Source organism: Erpetoichthys calabaricus, chromosome 8 (assembly GCF_900747795.2).
Source record: "Erpetoichthys calabaricus chromosome 8, fErpCal1.3, whole genome shotgun sequence".
NCBI lineage: Eukaryota > Metazoa > Chordata > Cladistia > Polypteriformes > Polypteridae > Erpetoichthys > Erpetoichthys calabaricus.
Genome location: NC_041401.2, coordinates 32,599,069 through 32,616,903, shown reverse-complemented (window position 1 = coordinate 32,616,903; position 17,835 = coordinate 32,599,069). Strand labels below are relative to the sequence as shown.

Sequence of the window (17,835 nt, the reverse complement as noted above, 5' to 3'; positions counted from 1 at the left end):
GACACATAAGGTAGGAAGGCAGTTAAAGAATGCACTGGGCTTGTTTTTGTTTTCACTTCTGTTTACAGCGATCGGTTCATAGCGTGCATTGTTGCAATGTTACTTTTCTTGGTGGTTTATTAAATTACGGATTTTTTCAAATGTTCATTTTTTTCCCTGTGCTTAAAACTCATTAAAAAAAAGTGTTTTTAGCCAGCGGTTGGTAGCACTGTAGCGTGAACTATTGCAGTGTTAGTTTTCCCTGTTGTTCAAGGTTTTCTCAGTGTTATTCAATGTTTTTACATTTAGTTTACTATTATGCTGTGCATTCTATGGTTTAATTAACTATATTTGTGCTTAAAAACTTAAAAAAATATATATATTTACATACAGTTCGTATGGTCTGGAACGGATTAATTGTATTTACATATAATCCTGTGGGGAAAATTGCTTCAGTTCATGACCAAATCAGTTTACGACCAGAGTTTTGGACCGAATTATGGTTGTGAACCGAGGTTTCACTGTAGATGTTGTCATCGAGTCCAGCAGTCTTTAGTCAGTCTTGTCAACTGTATGTGCCGAAAGACCGTGCTATGCTCAAATTAATGAAACCCACAAGTTATAATCCCTGTTATAACAAATTGTTTTTTCAGTCCTGAGCATTTTATTGCAATAGAATTTGACCTGTGTGTATGTTTACCTATATACGAGGGTTGTCTGGGTTCCGCGCGGAATCACTCAAAATAAGTAGCCAAGGATTTTTTTTTCTATTTTTCTCATGTACTTCGATCCTTTTTAAACTTTTTCCAAGTTTTCACCGCCAACATCAATGCACTTTTGGGCTCTTCTGACCCACGCCGCAAAACACTCGCGAAAGGCTGTCTTTGGGAGGTTGTCCAGCTGTTCTTTGACAGCTGCAATCAGTTCCTCTCGAGTTTCGAAGTTGTGGCCTTCGGGAAGAGCCAAAAGTCACATGGTGCAAGATCAGGCGAGTAGGGTGGCGGGTTCAAAACGTTGACACCACTGTCTTCAATGAAATGCTTCGTCACATTAGCCGTGTGGGCTGGCGCATTGTCATGATGCAAAAAGTGCCTTCGCAAGTTCTTGGACCAGCCTCTAGCCATCGCAGAAAAAATGTCAGGCAGGCACTGAGTGGTGTACCACTCAGAGGTGACAGTTGTCCCCTCCATCAGTGGAATTGATGCGACAATGCCATCGATGTTGAAAAAGATGGCAAACATGGTGCGTTCCACCGAGCAGATTAAACCATCAGAAAAATCATAAAAAATCATCACTCGAAAGTCACGCACGCACGGAGTCGGGAGCTTCGCCGCTAGCGCCAGCTGCGCACTCTCAGTTCATTTGCTTCTCGTGTTCATTCTGAAGGAAGAGAGGGAGCAAAACATCTGAACAAAAACATGCAACCACTTGAATAATCCCTCTACACAGCAGAACAGGTTTCGACAGGCTGACACTCGACAAACGATAAAATTACGCGTGGAACCCAGACAACCCTCATATATGTGTGTGTGCGCATGCATGCGTATGTGTGTATATATACACACACACATATATATATATATATATATATTTATACACACACATAACACACATAAAAGACAAAAAAAAAGTATAATTAAGACAGGGAACAAACCGTGGCTGAAACAACACACTAATGGACTAATGCCTCATCCATGTTTGATTCCTGCCCTATGCCCAGTGTTACTGAGGTAGGCGCTGGTGCTCCCCATCCCTGAACTGGATAAGTGGTTTATAAAATGGAAACATAACATGTTTCATTGTGAATACTAATTGAAAGCCTATTACAGAATTTATGTAGTAACGTAACATTAGTGTCTCAGAGCAACTGAGCAATGAACAGAGCAATCATTCTGATTTTAATCTAATCAGTTACTGTGAGGAGTTTGCATGCCTTCCCTGTACATGCCACTGCGTTTTGAAAGTGTCTGGTTTCCTCTCATAGTCCAAAGACAACTGTTAATTGTTCATCCATCCTCTGTTTATCTGACACAGAAAGAATGTACCTTTAGGAATTGGTTCAAGTCAAGAAGCATCCAAAAATACACCCACAGTCTCAGTAAATTACACAAGGTGAAGACTGTATATCTTTATGCCTGCAAACGTTTCCTCACATAGCTACACAGAAGGCAGCCCAGGAAGGAATTCAGCATAGACAGAGGATTAATTTTATGCACATTAACTATCAGACTGTCAGACAGCTCTTTATAAAGAATGCAAGAATACAATACAAGACATTGCAAAATAAGCATAAATGCTGGGCAAAACTTACAGATCTTGTGCTATCAAGTCAGTTATGGCGAAGGAACATACACAAAAGTCGACTGCCAAGAAGAACTGATAGGCTGCACATCATCAGTACATTGGGTACCAAAAGAGTCAGCAAACAAACTAAATATAGTATTAGCAGATCTAAAATGTAAGAGAGAAGTGTAAGATTTTGGTGCACAAGATTTGATGAAGCACATTCTATCAACAATGACATACAGAGGATCGATGTTGCGCCTCCCATTTCACTTTAACTTTTATCTCATCTCAAGCTTGCCACTGCATGGCAACTGAAATTACTCTGTAATCACTTAATCCATTTATTTATTACAGTGTCTCTGTTTTATCAAGCTTTTTTTTTTTGCATGTTTTTTTTTACTTCCAGATTGTGTTTCAATTTTTTAAACAAAAGCTAATATTTTTTAGCAATATTATTTCTCTTATGGTGTTCTCTATGGCTGAGCTGCTGTGACCCGACAATCAGTTTTTAGGATTCATGTCTGGTGCGGTCAGTCATGTGTATGACATCATACACTCAATGCTTTATAAGCTGTCGTCACCATTGCCGTAACATCCAAGATTGTGGATAACTTCTAAAAGAAATTCACGGCATTTAAGCTTATAATATTTTTTCTTCTTTATACTTGTAGCTCTGGAATTTCGATTATGATTATTGTCTCACATTTTACCTTAGATAATAGTGAATTATGACATTTGCTTGTTAATCAGACTGTTTATTTCCTTATCTCATATTTATACTTTTACCTTTTTGACTTCTCTCTTTCTTACTCTGGGTATGGCAGCTACACCCAAGCCTTCTCTTTTGTTCCTGTGCTAGTTTCACTTGTATATTTAATGTAGAATTTTTTACTTTGTTTCCGTGTTTATCTATTATCCATTTCACTAATCTGAGTCTATGTCATCAAAGTCATCTAGCACTGGGTTTTCAGTGCTGCTCTGGACTGTATTGTTCTGTTTGGATGGAAGGATTTTCCTGTCCTGAGCCAGTATTGGATGCTGACAGATGTCAAACATCTGTGAGAGAAAAACTGTCAGCAAATTGATGGTATTTGTAAGATAGTAAATGCTTAATACATGTAGTTTTTGTATCTTGTCTTGGGTAAAGGTATACAGCATGTAGAAGAAGAATTACAATCTTTATTGCGTTAGCTTATACTGTCTATTACTGGTAGAGTTAAAAGCTCTGTTGGTTAAGTCAAAGACAATACATTGACTCAGATTCACAGGTCTGTCTGTATTAATAATGGAATATCTATAATTTATAATACTACAAATAATGCTGGCAGCATGCGAAGACCCTGGACAATTTAGCCAACCATTAAGGAACATATTTTTCCATGTGTGACACCTTCTTCATCAAAGTGAAACACAAATCGGAAACACTTTCTGCATGGAGCACCATCCTATTGCAGGTCATGTTCATGAACAAATCTACATCCACTCTAGGCCAATTCAGATTTTATTAATCAATCTCAAAGATGTGAGAAGAAGCCATTGTACCCAGAGGAAAACACACTTAGAACAAACAAACTCCATAAAGACGGTGTTTGGATTAGGATTTGACTCCAGTTTCCTAGAGTTGTGAGGCAGTGGCACTAACTAGTATGCCACTATAACTGCAGACATAATGCAACAAAGTAAAATTGATTATTTATGAAAAAAGGTTTAGTTTATTGAAATGCTATTACTAGATTTTTGACTTCTTTAACTAAGAAGAATAGTTGTTTCTTATACAGCATACAAAGAGTTTGTTCCAACCCAATTGTTTAATGAGAAGTCAATTGTTGCTGATAAAACACTTATTGCTCAAGTGACATTTTTATGCTTCATTTTAGTTGTTTAGCTTGATAAGATTTCAAACACTTAATTGAGGCCTCAACAGCTGCCCTCACTGTTTTTAATTGTTTAATGGCTCGTTACTAGTAATAAGATGAAAATAACAAAGGAACCGGTAGTTCTCCATCTGATTTCTTTCTGTTTACACCTGTGAGGATTCATCATGAACTGTCTCGTTTAATAAAATATTTAGAAGGAAACTGAATAGAAGAAAGTGAAGGACTGAGAATTACTCCTCTGTTTTAGGCTTCAAATCAGTTGGATGACATCCTTAGAAAGGAAAAGATTTACGATATAAGAATGATCTGACATGGCAGAGTTAAAACACTAACAAGCCATGAAATGAAACAAGACCTGTTATTGCTGAAGAAGAAGAAGAGCTAGGAGGGTGTTTCAAGATTTTGCATTTTGAACTAAACTGGGCACTTACCCAACCACAGGAACTATTTTCAGGAACCAGGGACTTGTAAAAAAAATCAGGAATTTTTGTAGCTTTCCCACCTCAGGAACTTAGGCCATTTTGTAGTTCCTAGTAGGTAGTTTACCCAGTACTTTTTTTAAAGCTCCTACTACAGGGTATGTACTTTTCGTTTGAACTGCATCACTCTTCATAGCTTACTGCCTGGTGCACAGCGCCGTGCACCACATTGAAGTAACCATCGCCCCCATGAAGTTCTGATCACACCTCACTTAACACCACTTTCATTCTTCATAGCTGTCTCCCTAGTGTGTCAGGCCATGCACCACATCAAAGCAATAATCTACCCCGTGAAGTCCAAAGAGCACTGAAGCAATAAGGGTGAGGATGTCCCCCGTGAACTCCTGAACACACCTCACTTTGCAACTCATCACTCTTCTTTACACATCACATATTCTGCATAAAGGTTGCAGTTCTTGGTGTGCGGTGAGAACACAGCACACAACAGTACTTGGGGATCCCAAGTGGCCCAGGGCCTACATTGTACTGGAACTTTTTGGTTCCTGAAAACAAAGTTCCCGCGGTGGGAAAATGCCGGTTAACTAGTAAGATTTAAAAAGACATTGATATTAGACTAATTATTGAGGATACGAATTGTAACAAGGATGACTCTGAAAACAGCACTACTTTGCCGCAGGTCTGCTGAAATTTCATGGCAATTTGGCAGGAAATCAGACCTGACTTTTAACAATTCACTTGATACTAATTACCCCTTTAACTGGGTTGTGATCACTGGAGGACAATTCTTTTCCTGGCCTGCTGATTGACTACCTTTCAGGCACTTTCTTGATCTCCATGCATTTTTTTTTTATTCTAATCTGAAGATTGTTTTATTATGTTGCATAAATGCTAGCACGGTTCCAGGCTGGCTTCCCTCATCTGTTCCCCACTGCTTATGAAGAAATAAAATAGCCATTATGCTAGTAGTCACCTGCACTGCAGAATCTGGTGTGACTGATTCTAATGTGAAAAATGTATGTTGTAGCAAGTGTTCTACTTGTAAGCCTGTCACTACATAGCAATGACACCTCTTTCCCCAAGGATTAATAGTGGTGCTGGGTCTACATAAGATTTTCTTTCACTCAGTGAGGTAAATTTTTTTGGCATCTCCCTTACAGAGGACTTGTGACATTCAGCATCCAATGTGCAGGTGGGGAACAAGCTGTGGGGGGCATTAAGGACAAACTTGATCTCAGTTACTGGGGTGTTAAAAGCAGGACTGCCTTCCATCTACGTACTGTTTTAAAAGCAAATTTAAGTAGAGGCAGAGTGTAAACGTGTTCAGAGTGTGAACCTATCAGGGTCTAATGATGGCACCTCTGAAGCGGTTAACAGTGATTGAAGCTGCTGGAGCTAAAAGAGTTTTATTTTAGCACAGCTGGTCAGGCCACTTGCATGTCTGATCCTCAGCGGGACTATAAGTGCAAGGGCTGGGTTTTGAACTACAGTATGTGCTAAGGAGGAGCTTGATCTCAGTTACAATACTTTTTTTAACTATTTGAAAAATGTATTTGTTATGAATTTTATTTTGTGTACAGATTGCTTTCAGGGAACAGCCCGCCCTTGCATAACATTCTGCCTAGATGTAGTGTTGATTTTTCATGCTTTTTGTGTCATGGAGCACTAAACTACCTTCTAATGTGTAAAATATTTATGCATGTGTACTGCATGCACAAATCAGTGATCCTTCTTGAGCAGAAATAACATGGGAGTACTCTCTTTACCATCAAGAACAAGTAGAAAGTACAATTTACTAATCACTGGCATATAAATAAAGTGGATATATCTCAACTTATGTTTATCTAAATGGTGGTGATGTGGTGGAACAAGCCTTGGGTATCATTTCTGGGTGAGGATGTACAGGTGGCTACATATACAGTGCCAATAAAAAGTATTCACCTCATGGAAGTTGTCACATTCACACTAAATGAAAGTGGATTTAATTTGGCTTTTATGACACTAATCAACAGAAAAAGATTCTTTAATGTGAAAGTGGATATGAGATCTTTGCAAAGTGGTCTAAATGAATTATAAATTAAAAACACAAAATAATTGATCTGATAAGTGTTCAGTCCCTTTAACGTAACACATATAAATCATTACTGGAGCGGCCAGTTGGCTTTAGAAGTCACAGAATTAATTCAGTGGAGTTCACTGTCTAGGGTTTCAATTGATTGCAGTATAACTGCATCATATCTGCAAGGTCCAACTTGTGGTGACTCAATATGGTGGCCTGACCCACACAATGAAGAACAAAAAAAAACACTACAAGTACCTCTGTGCAAAGCACAAGTATATATGTCCAGTTCAGTGAATATTCCTTGGAGTCCAGTTAAACCAGTTATTAAGAAGTGAAAAGAGTCTTGGCACAGCTGTATGTCTGACTAAAGCAAGCTGTCCACAAAAAGTGAGTGAAGAAGACATGTGAGGAAGGACAACAATAGACCTATGAAAACCCTGAAGTAGTTACAAGCTACAGAAAATGAGTTGGGAGGGACTGTGTTGACAACAACTGGTAACACAGGTGCTTCACTAGTCTCAACTTTATGAGAAAGTTGCTGTTTAAAAAAAAATGCAAGTGACATCTTGGCTAGAGCTTGCCAGAATGCACATAGGAGACTCTGAAGTTAGCTTAATCAGACTTAATGCCATTTTGGTTTAAGCCAAACACTGCTGATTATCAAAACTACACCATCTCCATTCTAAAGCATGATGGTGGCAGGGTCATGTTGTGGGGATGCTTCTCTGAATTAGGCCCTGGAAGACTTATGAGGGTAGAGGATATAATGAGCAAAATACAGGAAAATCCTGGAGGAAAACCTGATGCAGTCTGCAAGGAATCTGCACCTTGAGATAAGATTTGTGTTCTAGCCAGATAACAACCCTAAGTGTAAAGCAAAAGCTACACAGGAATGGCTTAAAAACAACAATGTGAATGTCCTGGAATGGCCGAGTCAGCGTACAGAACTCAGTCCAGCTGAGAATCTGTGGCTGGACTTGGGAAAAAGCTGTTCACTCACAATCGCCATGCAGCCTCACAGAGCTTGAGCAGTTTTGTAAAGACTTGGGGAGAAATGTCAGTGTGACGACATGCAAAGCTAATAGAGAAATCGAGACCTGAGCACAGACTCCAGGCTGTCATGGCTGCCAAGGTGCATCTACTAAATACTGACTTGAAGGAAGGAGGTGTTTTATATTTGTAATTAATTTAGACCACTTTGCAGAGATGTTTTTACTTTGATATTAAATCGTTTTTTTCTACTGATCAGTGTCGAAAAAGCCAAATTACATGCATTGTGATTCAAAATTGTATAATAGAACTTGAAAGCCTCCATGTGTATGTATATACACACAAACACAGGTAATCACAGCAGTCAGCCACAACATTAAAACCACCTGCCTTATATTGTGCAAGTCCCCCTCATGCCACCAAAACTGCTCTGACCAATCGAGACATAGACCCCACAGATGTGCATTTGGAGGCAAAGTCAATTTCTGGAAGTCTTTGGCATGTTCCTCACACCATTCCTGAACAATTTCTGGAGTGTGGCAGGCCACATTATCCTGCTAAAAGAAACCACTGCCATTAGGGAATACTATTGCCACAAAGGGTTTATGTAGTCTGTAACCATCTTAAGGTAGGTAGTTTTTTATCCAAGTAACATCCACATGAATTCGAGGACCCAAAAATTCCCACCAAAACATTGACCAGAGCATTACACTGCCTCCACTGGCTTGCCTTCCTCCCATAATGCATCCCGTTGCCATCTCTTCTCTAGGTAAATGATACAAATACAGTTATTATCCACATGATTTAAAAGAAAATGTAATTCATCAGACCAGACCATCATCTTTCCATGCTCCACAGTCCAGTTCTGATGCTCAAATGCCTATTATGGAATGTGTTACCAAGTAGTGTGGTAGACAGTAAGACTTTAGGGACTTTCAAAACTAGACTTTGTTATTTTAGAAGAATTAAGTGAATATCACTAGCGAGCTTTGTTGAGCTGAATGGCTAGTTCTTGTCTAGATTGTTCTAATATAGGCACTTTCAGCAGTGGACAGGGGCCAGCACGTGGCACTGTGACTGGTCTTCAGCTACATAGCCCCATACACAGAAAACTGCAATGCACTGTGTGTTCTGACATCTTTCTCACTTGGCCAGCAATACGTTTTTCATCAATTTATGCTACAGTCGCTCTTCTGTGTGATCAAACCAACTGGGCCAGCCTTCACTAAGCATGCACTTTAGTGAGTCTTGGGCATCCATGACCCTGTCACCAGTTGTCATTCCTTAGACCACTGCTTACCTAGAACACCCCACAAAACCCATTGTCTTGAAGGTGCTCTAGACATCACAATTTGGTTAAAGTCGCTCAGATCCTTATGCATGCTCATTTTTCTTTTTAACACATCAACTTCAAGAACTGACTGTTCACTGCCTCCTTATGTGTCCCACCTCCTTACTAGTTGCCAGTGCAGCAAGATAATCAATGTTATTCATGTCATCTGTCAATGGTTTTAATGTTGTAGCTGATTGGTATATACTTTCTTATATATAAACATCTTTGCGTGGAAGTGTGTGTGTCTGTCCGGCCCAGAAGTGAGAGGTGGAGTTGGGGTAAGGGCTCCACCTGCAAGGAAACAGAAAACTTGCTTAGCCACTAATAACACAAGAGAGGGCGGCACATCAGCAAAACGAAACCTCAGAAGAAAGACAAAGTCGCTCAGCTGCTAACATTGGCAAAATGGTATCCCTTTTACTTTTCCTCCTGCCACTAATGCACAAGTGATGTGAGTGCGTCGGCAAAACGAATCCTCCTAGAAGAGTGACGCTCAGAGTAGTTCCTTTCAATTACCTGACATCTCTACATTTCAGTTTTTTTTTTTGTTTTTTTTTGTACAGCACGGGCTTACACAACTAGTTATTTATAATATGCTACCATGGCTGTTTGTTTGTTTGCCTGTCCAGGATTTTAAATCACCTGTGGCTCGCAAACCATTTGACCTATTGACCTAAAATTTGGTACACATATACTACGTTACGTCTACTATCCACTTTCAGGGTGATGATTGACCTCCAAGGTTGTTCCTCTTTTTATTTTTTTATTATTGTAGAATCAACTCTCGGCAGCAGCCAGCAGGGCGGCCATGCGGTGCAAGCATACGGGCACCATTCTCATCCCTAACACCTTTGCCATCACTTCCCCTACCTCTTCATATCTTAAATCATTATTAAGGCAGATTGAAGACTTAGGTGCCAGCTTAAGTGAGAAATTAAAGGAAACGTACAAAGTAATTGCAACACAAACACTGACTTAATCAGTTTTAACATGAAAAGATGGCGACGAAAGAAGAGAAGAAGCGGGCCGCAATGGTGGAGAAAAGAAGAGCTGCTCAGGAAGCAGCAAGCACATCAACCTCTGAGAAAATGAATGCTAAACATACAAAGAGTATGAAAACTATGAATACTCAAGTCATGTGCAGTGCACCGTTACTGGTATAAACATATAAACTTTGTGGTTTTGCTTCATGGATCAAACATCCAAGGCTGAAGTACTGTGTATGATCTTTGTCTGCGTGGAGTTTGCATGTTCTCCCAGTGTGTGTGTGTGTGTGTGTGGGGAGTATACCTCCAATCATCAGCAAAGACTTGTGGATTGTTGCCTTGTCCAGTCTAGTTGCAACCTAAGTCTAATAACAAGCTGTCTTCCTGCTTTCTGCCCAGTGCTGCTGGGATAAGCTCCAACTCCCCTAATGCAACAGCAATGAATTGGATTAAGCAGATATGGCAATGGTATATGTGTAGATATATGCGTGTGTGTGTATAAATATAAATATATTGTAGATGCTGGCAACTGCAATATTATATACAGTATATACACAAGCAAAATAATATAAGGATGTGTGTAGGCCCTATATATATATATATATACATATATATACCTGAAAGCAGTATATTGTTGTACACTCCCATTCATTAGTGAAAGGCAGAATGGTTTCTGTTAACAAGAAACTTCGCCCAAGCCCAAGTAATCTAAAAGAAGGCAGCTCCCATTGTCAGCAGGGTGCTTGAGTGATGTGCAGTGCATGGTTGAGCTCGTTGCATGAATTTCCCACTTTATTCCTCTCTCTTTCGCGCGCGCGCGCCCTCTCTCTCTTTCTCTCTCTCTCTCTAAAGGAGGGTGTTACTATACTGAAAAGCCATTGATTAATTCCTCCCAGGCAGCCCCTTGCAAACTACAGTACGATTTGCCATGCTTGGTTACTGTTGATGCAGGGCTTTTTTTTGGGCTTTATTGTATTTTTATTATCCTTATTTCGCCTCTAATGTTTGCTTATTCTGGCTGGACTGCCCCGCTAGCAGACTGTGTGCCACGAAACCCGAAACAAGCGCTGTGCAGTTAATGGGGCCGCATGCTAATAGTGCAAACCGGGTGACATCTGTACACAATAACTGCCAAGTCTAATTACAAGTTGAATATTGTCAATAGGCATGGATCGAAGCGCTGGAGAAGGCGATTCGTTGAGGGAATTTGTAGCGAGTCGACTTTCTGTCCTCTTTCTTTCGCGGATGAAGGAGGCTTGTTAAAATGTCTTGCCTGCAGCTGGCGTCTGCTGTCTTTCTTTGGTGTTCTTCCTTCTAGTCTTGTAAGTAACAATTCCGTTTGTGTATTTTGTGTTTTTGTTCTTTCTTTATGTCTGAGGAGGAGACCAGTGCAAACAGGTTGTCACTAGCTGGGCTGCGTTTCCAGCTGTCGATCGCTGCTTGGGTCGGCGACGAACGCTGCGCCTTCGGTGTCTGGAGAAGCCGGTGGCAGCAGCCCGTGCAGGGTGAGGTGCGCGCATTCCGCCCACTGCCAATTAACGTTTTTGTTTCGGCGTTAATTTTTAGTTTAAATATCTACGCGACTTCACTTACTTTTTCGTTGCTTGCAAGCAGCAGCCCGAGTGAGCCTTCGTTTGCCGGCGGTACACACACAGAGTGCTGTCTGCCAAGGCGCGCAGGGTCTCCCGCTTCGTGGTGCCGCTTGACCATATGGGTTTGAGCTAAAGAGATTCGGCTAGACCACCTTCAGGTAGTCAAAAGCTGCTACACCGGGTTCTGTGTTTTTCGCGTAGTGTTAATTTTTTTCTCCATTTTTTCCCTAACAGCAACAAGTTCAACAAAACTAGAAGACCTCAGCTATCTTGATGAGCAGCGAAACACACCTCTGCGCACCTCCATTCGGCTGCCCTGGCACAACACGGCGGGCGGCAGGGTACAGCAGGATATTAAAGGTACGGTGGACACTGGTTTGCGTCTGTATTTGTTTTTTAGCTTTCTTTGCTCAGCTCCTCAGGCTCTCTGCCAGCAGCTTTGTCAAGAGGATGGAGGACGGGATCGGAATCGATAAACGCCACAGTGATTGCTGGCCCTTCTTAGTATTTGCAGCAATTTGAGTCGCTGAGCTGTGTTCAAATCGGTCGGATGCGTTTGCTCATTTTTCTCAGTGTGTTTACATAAATCATTTTAAAAGAATTTTAACTCTTTGCACATAAGAATTGCCCTTAGTATTCTGAGCGCACGTTATCACCTTTTTATAAAGCAGTAACTAGGAAAGTTATCCGTATATTTAATTCTAAAATAACGTTCATGGTCCTAATTGATCCATTTCATCCGACCCACAAGTGGCTAATTTGGTGTTAACCTAGCACGTTTGATTTGGGAGGAAGAGCAGAGCACCTAACGAAAAATGCACAAAATTGGGTCTGTGATTTAGAAGCACTAAACAGTGTATCACCACGCTACCCTAAAGTAACACAATATTCTCAAATCTGTTTAATCCAATATATGCTGAAGCCAGTCCCAGCAACATTGGGTATAAGGTAGCAAACACCCACACACACTGGTCGTCTTCATCATCAGATGTTTAAATTACACTTTTCAAGTTTATCTACTGTATGTTGGTTGGTTGTCACCAAATCTTAATCCTGAACATCTTTTGGGGTGGAAGCCTATTTTTCCTGTCATCTGATACTACCTTCAGTTTCCCTCTGGCGTTCATCCTCTTCATTTCCATCATGGTTCTCCTCTTCACCCAGTCACCTTCTGCCATTCATTCAACATGTCTGAATCACCAGAGTTTGTTTCTCACATTCACACATGTCTGAGTCTAACATTCACACAGAGCCAATTTGCAATCACCTGTTATCCTAATACATGCCTCTTTGGAAATGTGGGAGGAAAACCTAAGCAGACATGGGGAGAACATACAGAGGTGTATGGATAACATAGCAAAATATAAAGAGAGGCAGCATTAACAAGCAGCTGCACAAAACATTCAAACAATTAGGCAGCATGTTTTAGTGCATTTTGATGAAATGAAAATGTTTCTTATTATTAAGTCCTTTGATTTCTCACTTTCTCTGGAAGCCAATAAAATAATTTCATTAATTATTTTTGAGCTGCATAGCAGGGTAGATTATAGTTTTATACTAATTTTCAGTAACATTTCTTATACCCTTAGGTGAAATTTCTAGGGAAGTGTCTAACCTTTATTTTATTATTTTATACTGTAATTAATTTAGACCACTTTGGAGAGATTTTTTTTCACTTTGACATTAAAGAGTCTTTTTCTGCTGATCAGTGTGCTTAAAGGAATACTCCATGCAAATATGATATACCTCATGTTGTATGTTGTGGTGGTCGGGAAATAATTTTAATCTCATGTTTTTGTGGAGAAAATAGATAACAAAGATTCAAACAGAACAAGCCCAACAGTAACCAACTGTGGACAGTAGCAAGCAATTTGAAAATTATCTATGGGAAAAAAGAAAAAAATGGTCAGGTAACTCATGTCGCATAATCCATATCTGTTATTCATTTGTATGCTCCAAATGTGCAAAACGCATGCATTTTTTGCTAAAATATTATTAATGCCCAATTCTGGAAAACTCAACATGTAATATAAGAAGGACAGGCACATTCCCATAATACTGTGCTTTTCAATTGAAGATCCACCTGTCCCCCTCATTCATTGGTCAAGAATCCTGAGTATAATTCAGCCACCATTGCAAACTACATGGTGTAAGTAACATATAAAATATAATCTCTCTGTGGAGTATTCATTTAAAACCAAATTAAATCCACTATATTGAAATGTTGTATACTAATGAAAAGTGAAACTTTCCAAGGTGGTGGATAGTTTCTATAGGCATTGTAGCTTCACTGGTTTTTAAGAATCTTAATGTAGATCACAGCAAATAATACAAAGTCCAGCAATTTTCCTTCCTCACTTCTTAAATATGGATGGAGATAAGGAAAAAATATAGCCATGGCTCTCGACCTTTTTTTCTTTTCTGATTCTCAGGTTCCTATTTGGGGTAAAACAAATAAAGTCATGCCCATTTTCTTTTCAAAATTTCCAAGTGGAAATTTGTCCCATCCTCCTTATCTTCTTCTCAGTTTTCAAAAATTGGACAAGAAGGAAATGCATGATGCTTGAGCACTGTGCCCCTGAGTTTCCAAATTAATGTTACACTCCATTGACAGTATTACAATTATTATAAACTATGTACTGCAACTGTGGTTTGGTGTGAGTGCTCTATTAAATGTAGAGTAGCATCTAAAGGCCTACAGTCAAAAGCACAAATAGCCTGTCACTCTAGACAATGTGTATTCAGTTTAATAGGATACTAACATGATTTTTCAAATAGCTCATTCCTCTGTGTTAAACTGAATTCACTGTCATGTTTGTGTAACCGTTTTTAGGAATTTCCTAGCTTTGTGTTATTTACCATAAACTGATAACAAGGTAAATTCACAAATGGATGCACTGCTGCCTTAAATGGATGCACCTTTTCAGCAAAATGTTCAGATATAGTGTGACATTCAAGCATTGCTCTACTTGGAGCAAAGGGTCTAATGTGTGCCACAAAAACACATACCCCCACTGTACACCACCATCACCTGCATGCATTTCTGACATCCACCACAGAGGACTCATTAAGATTTTAACATATCCTGGTCCTTTCATCATTCTTAAACAGCATACACTGCATCCAGAAAGTATTCACAGCGCATCACTTTTTCCACCTTTTGTTATGTTACAGCCTTATTCCAAAATGGATTAAATTAATTTTTTTCCTCAGAATTCTGCACACAACACCCCATAATGACAACGTGAAAAAAGTTTACTGGAGGTTTTTGCAAATTTATTAAAAATAAAAAAACTAAGAAATCACATGTACATAAGTATTCACAGCCTTTGCTCAATACTTTGTCGATGCACCTTTGGCAGCAATTATAGCCTCAAGTCTTTTTGAATATGATGCCACAAGCTTGGCACACCTATCCTTGGCCAGTTTCGCCCATTCCTCTTTACAGCACCTCACAAGCTCCATCAGGTTGGATGGGAAGCATCGGTGCACAGCCATTTTAAGATCTCTCCAGAGATGTTCAGTCGGATTCAAGTCTAGGCTCTGGCTGGGCCACTCAAGGACATTCACAGAGTTGTCCTGAAGCCACTCCTTTGATACTTTATCTTGGCTGTGTGCTTAGGGTCGTTGTCCTGCTGAAAGATGAACCGTCGCCCCAGTCTGAGGTCAAGAGCGCTCTGGAGCAGGTTTTCATCCAGGATGTCTCCGTACATTGCTGCAGTCATCTTTCCTTTTATCCTGACTAGTCTCCCAGTTCCTGCCGCTGAAAACATCCCCACAGCATGATGCTGCCACCACTATCCTTCACTGTAGGGATGGTGCCTGGTTTCCTCCAAACGTGACGCCTGGCATTCACACCAAAGAGTTCAATCTTTGTCTTATCAGACCAGAGAATTTTCTTTCTCATGGTCTGAGAGTCCTTCAGGTGCCTTTTGGCAAACTCCAGGCGGGCTGCCATGTGCCTTTTACTAAGGAGTTGCTTCCGTCTGGCCACTCTACCATACAGGCCTGATTGGTGGATTGCTGCAGAGATGGTTGTCCTTCTGGAAGGTTCTTCTCTCTCCACAGAGGACCTCTGGAGCTCTGACAGAGTGACCATCGGGTTCTTGGTCACCTCCCTGACTAAGGCCCTTCTCCCCTGATCGCTCATTTTAGATGGCCGGCCAGCTCTAGGAAGAGTCCTGGTGGTTTCAAACTTCTTCCACTTATGGATGATGGAGGCCACTGTGCTCATTGGGACCTTCAAAGCAGCAGAAATTTTTCTGTAACCTTCCCCAGATATGTACCTCGAGACAATCCTGTCTCGGAGGTCTACAGACAATTCCTTTGACTTCATGCTTGGTTTGTGCTCTGACATGAACTGTCAACTGTTGGACCTTATATAGACAGGTGTGTGCCTTTCCAAATCATGTCCAATCAACTGAATTTACCACAGGTGGACTCCAATTAAGCTGCAGAAACATCTCAAGGATGATCAGGGGAAACAAGATGCACCTGAGCTCAATTTCGAGCTTCATAGCAAAGGCTGTGAATACTTATGTACATGTGCTTTCTCAATTTTTTTATTTTTAATAAATTTTCAAAAACCTCAAGTAAACTTTTTTCACGTTGTCATTATGGGGTGTTGTGTGTAGAATTCTGAGGAAAAAAATGAATTTAATCCATTTTGGAATAAGGCTGTAACGTAACAAAATGTGGAAAAAGTGATGCGCTGTGAATACTTCCCGGATGCACTGTAACTCAGGATTTATTAAAAAGTTTTCCAGTCTGGTGTATGGCATCACTTACTCCCATCATAACCACCTTGTTTTATATGAACAAGATTGGAATTTGGCTGAGCTGTCAACTTTCATATTCCTATCTCAAGGCCAAATGAGTTCTGTGTTCTGAAATGCTTCTTTCAGCAGCACATTTATACTTGGCTATTACGTGATTCATTGTAGCTCAATGATTAATGTGGACAAGTCATGTCGGCCTTTGTTATGAACAGTATGTATCTGCCGACATAACCTGACATTGGGCGGATATTTTGTTAGTGATGGTCTATTTTCAATGCACCATACCGTTGTTGGGCCTGAAAACCGCAATAGAGATTTTGATTCTGAGTCAGCCATCTGGTGCACACTTCCATATCTCATTCTGTGCCATTTAAACCTTTATACTTGTCCATTCTTTTGACAAGTTCGCACAGGTTCATCATGTCTTGGTACCTACTTATCTGCTTTAAGTGCACATATTACACTCTCAGAAAGTATGTGTATGTTCTTTGTTTTCAAATTGAAACAGTTTCCTGAGAAATGCATTTTTTCCAAAGCTAAGGTTGGATAACTCTACTTCTTTACTCAAGATACTACACACTACTATTAATTAAAATAAAGTTTGCATTTTGCTACGTTTTTGTTTATCATGGCACCCTGAGAGTGGCAAAGTTCATGTTGCTTGATGATTGGACATGTAAGTGTCTTTCTGTACACATGGCTATACTACTATTAGTACATTCAGTTTTTTCATTGTTTGCTGCTCTTTTTCATGTTTGTTGGCTTTTTATTGGGCAAAGTTATGCAATTAGTCACCTCATGCTATAGATTAATTTCAGTGGTTCCTTATATTTACATACATCTTTCACACCTGGACATAAGGAAGAACATGTTTAAGTCCAGCAAATTAGGGTCCTAGATGGTCCTATTTGTGAAAAATGCAATGTGTGGTGCAACAGAAAACTCACTTTAAGATTGAGTCACCAGCCTTACACATAATAACAGTTCTGAATAGGATAACGCTCATATTTAAAATATATGATTGTTCATAAAGATGCATATGATTGAGATAGATAAAACTTTATTTGTACCTGGGGAAATTTGGCTTTTTTCAGAACCTTTTTAAATAAGTAAATATATAAACAGATAGATAGATAAATAAATAAATGTATACACTTTAGTTTGAACACACACCAGAATGACTATAAATCAAGAAAATTAAAAAGAAAGAAGACTTCTGACTTGGCTGTCACAGTTACAGTAAGGCATTATGCAGATATATTTCTGTTGGTATAAAGGAGCCCTCATAGTATTTCTGGGCACACTTCTGCTGAATGATTCTTTAGCTGAAAATCTTCAATTTTAGTGTGTTAGAGAGAGGATGGGCAGCATTGTCCATAATGGCACTCAGTTTCATTTTAATTCTCTCCTTTGCTACGAACTCCATCGGGTCCAGAGTGTGTCCTATAACTGAGTCTGTCGTTTTGATTAGCTTGTTGATTTGGTGATTCTCTCTTGAAGTGAGTTTACCACTTC

At 39.8% G+C, this 17,835-nt stretch overlaps 1 protein-coding gene across 4 annotated transcripts in view; it reads left to right on the top strand.

Annotated features, from left to right (window-relative positions):
* LOC114655440 (protein TANC1-like) overlaps window positions 1-17,835 on the top strand; it is a 569,281-nt gene that overhangs the window by 402,061 nt on the left and 149,385 nt on the right. For all 4 annotated transcript variants that reach the window (XM_051930575.1, XM_028806429.2, XM_051930574.1 and 1 more), the window contains one exon: window positions 11,777-11,902. In XM_051930575.1, coding sequence (XP_051786535.1) covers window positions 11,777-11,902 — 126 coding nt within the window. The remainder of the gene's footprint in view (window positions 1-11,776; window positions 11,903-17,835) is intronic.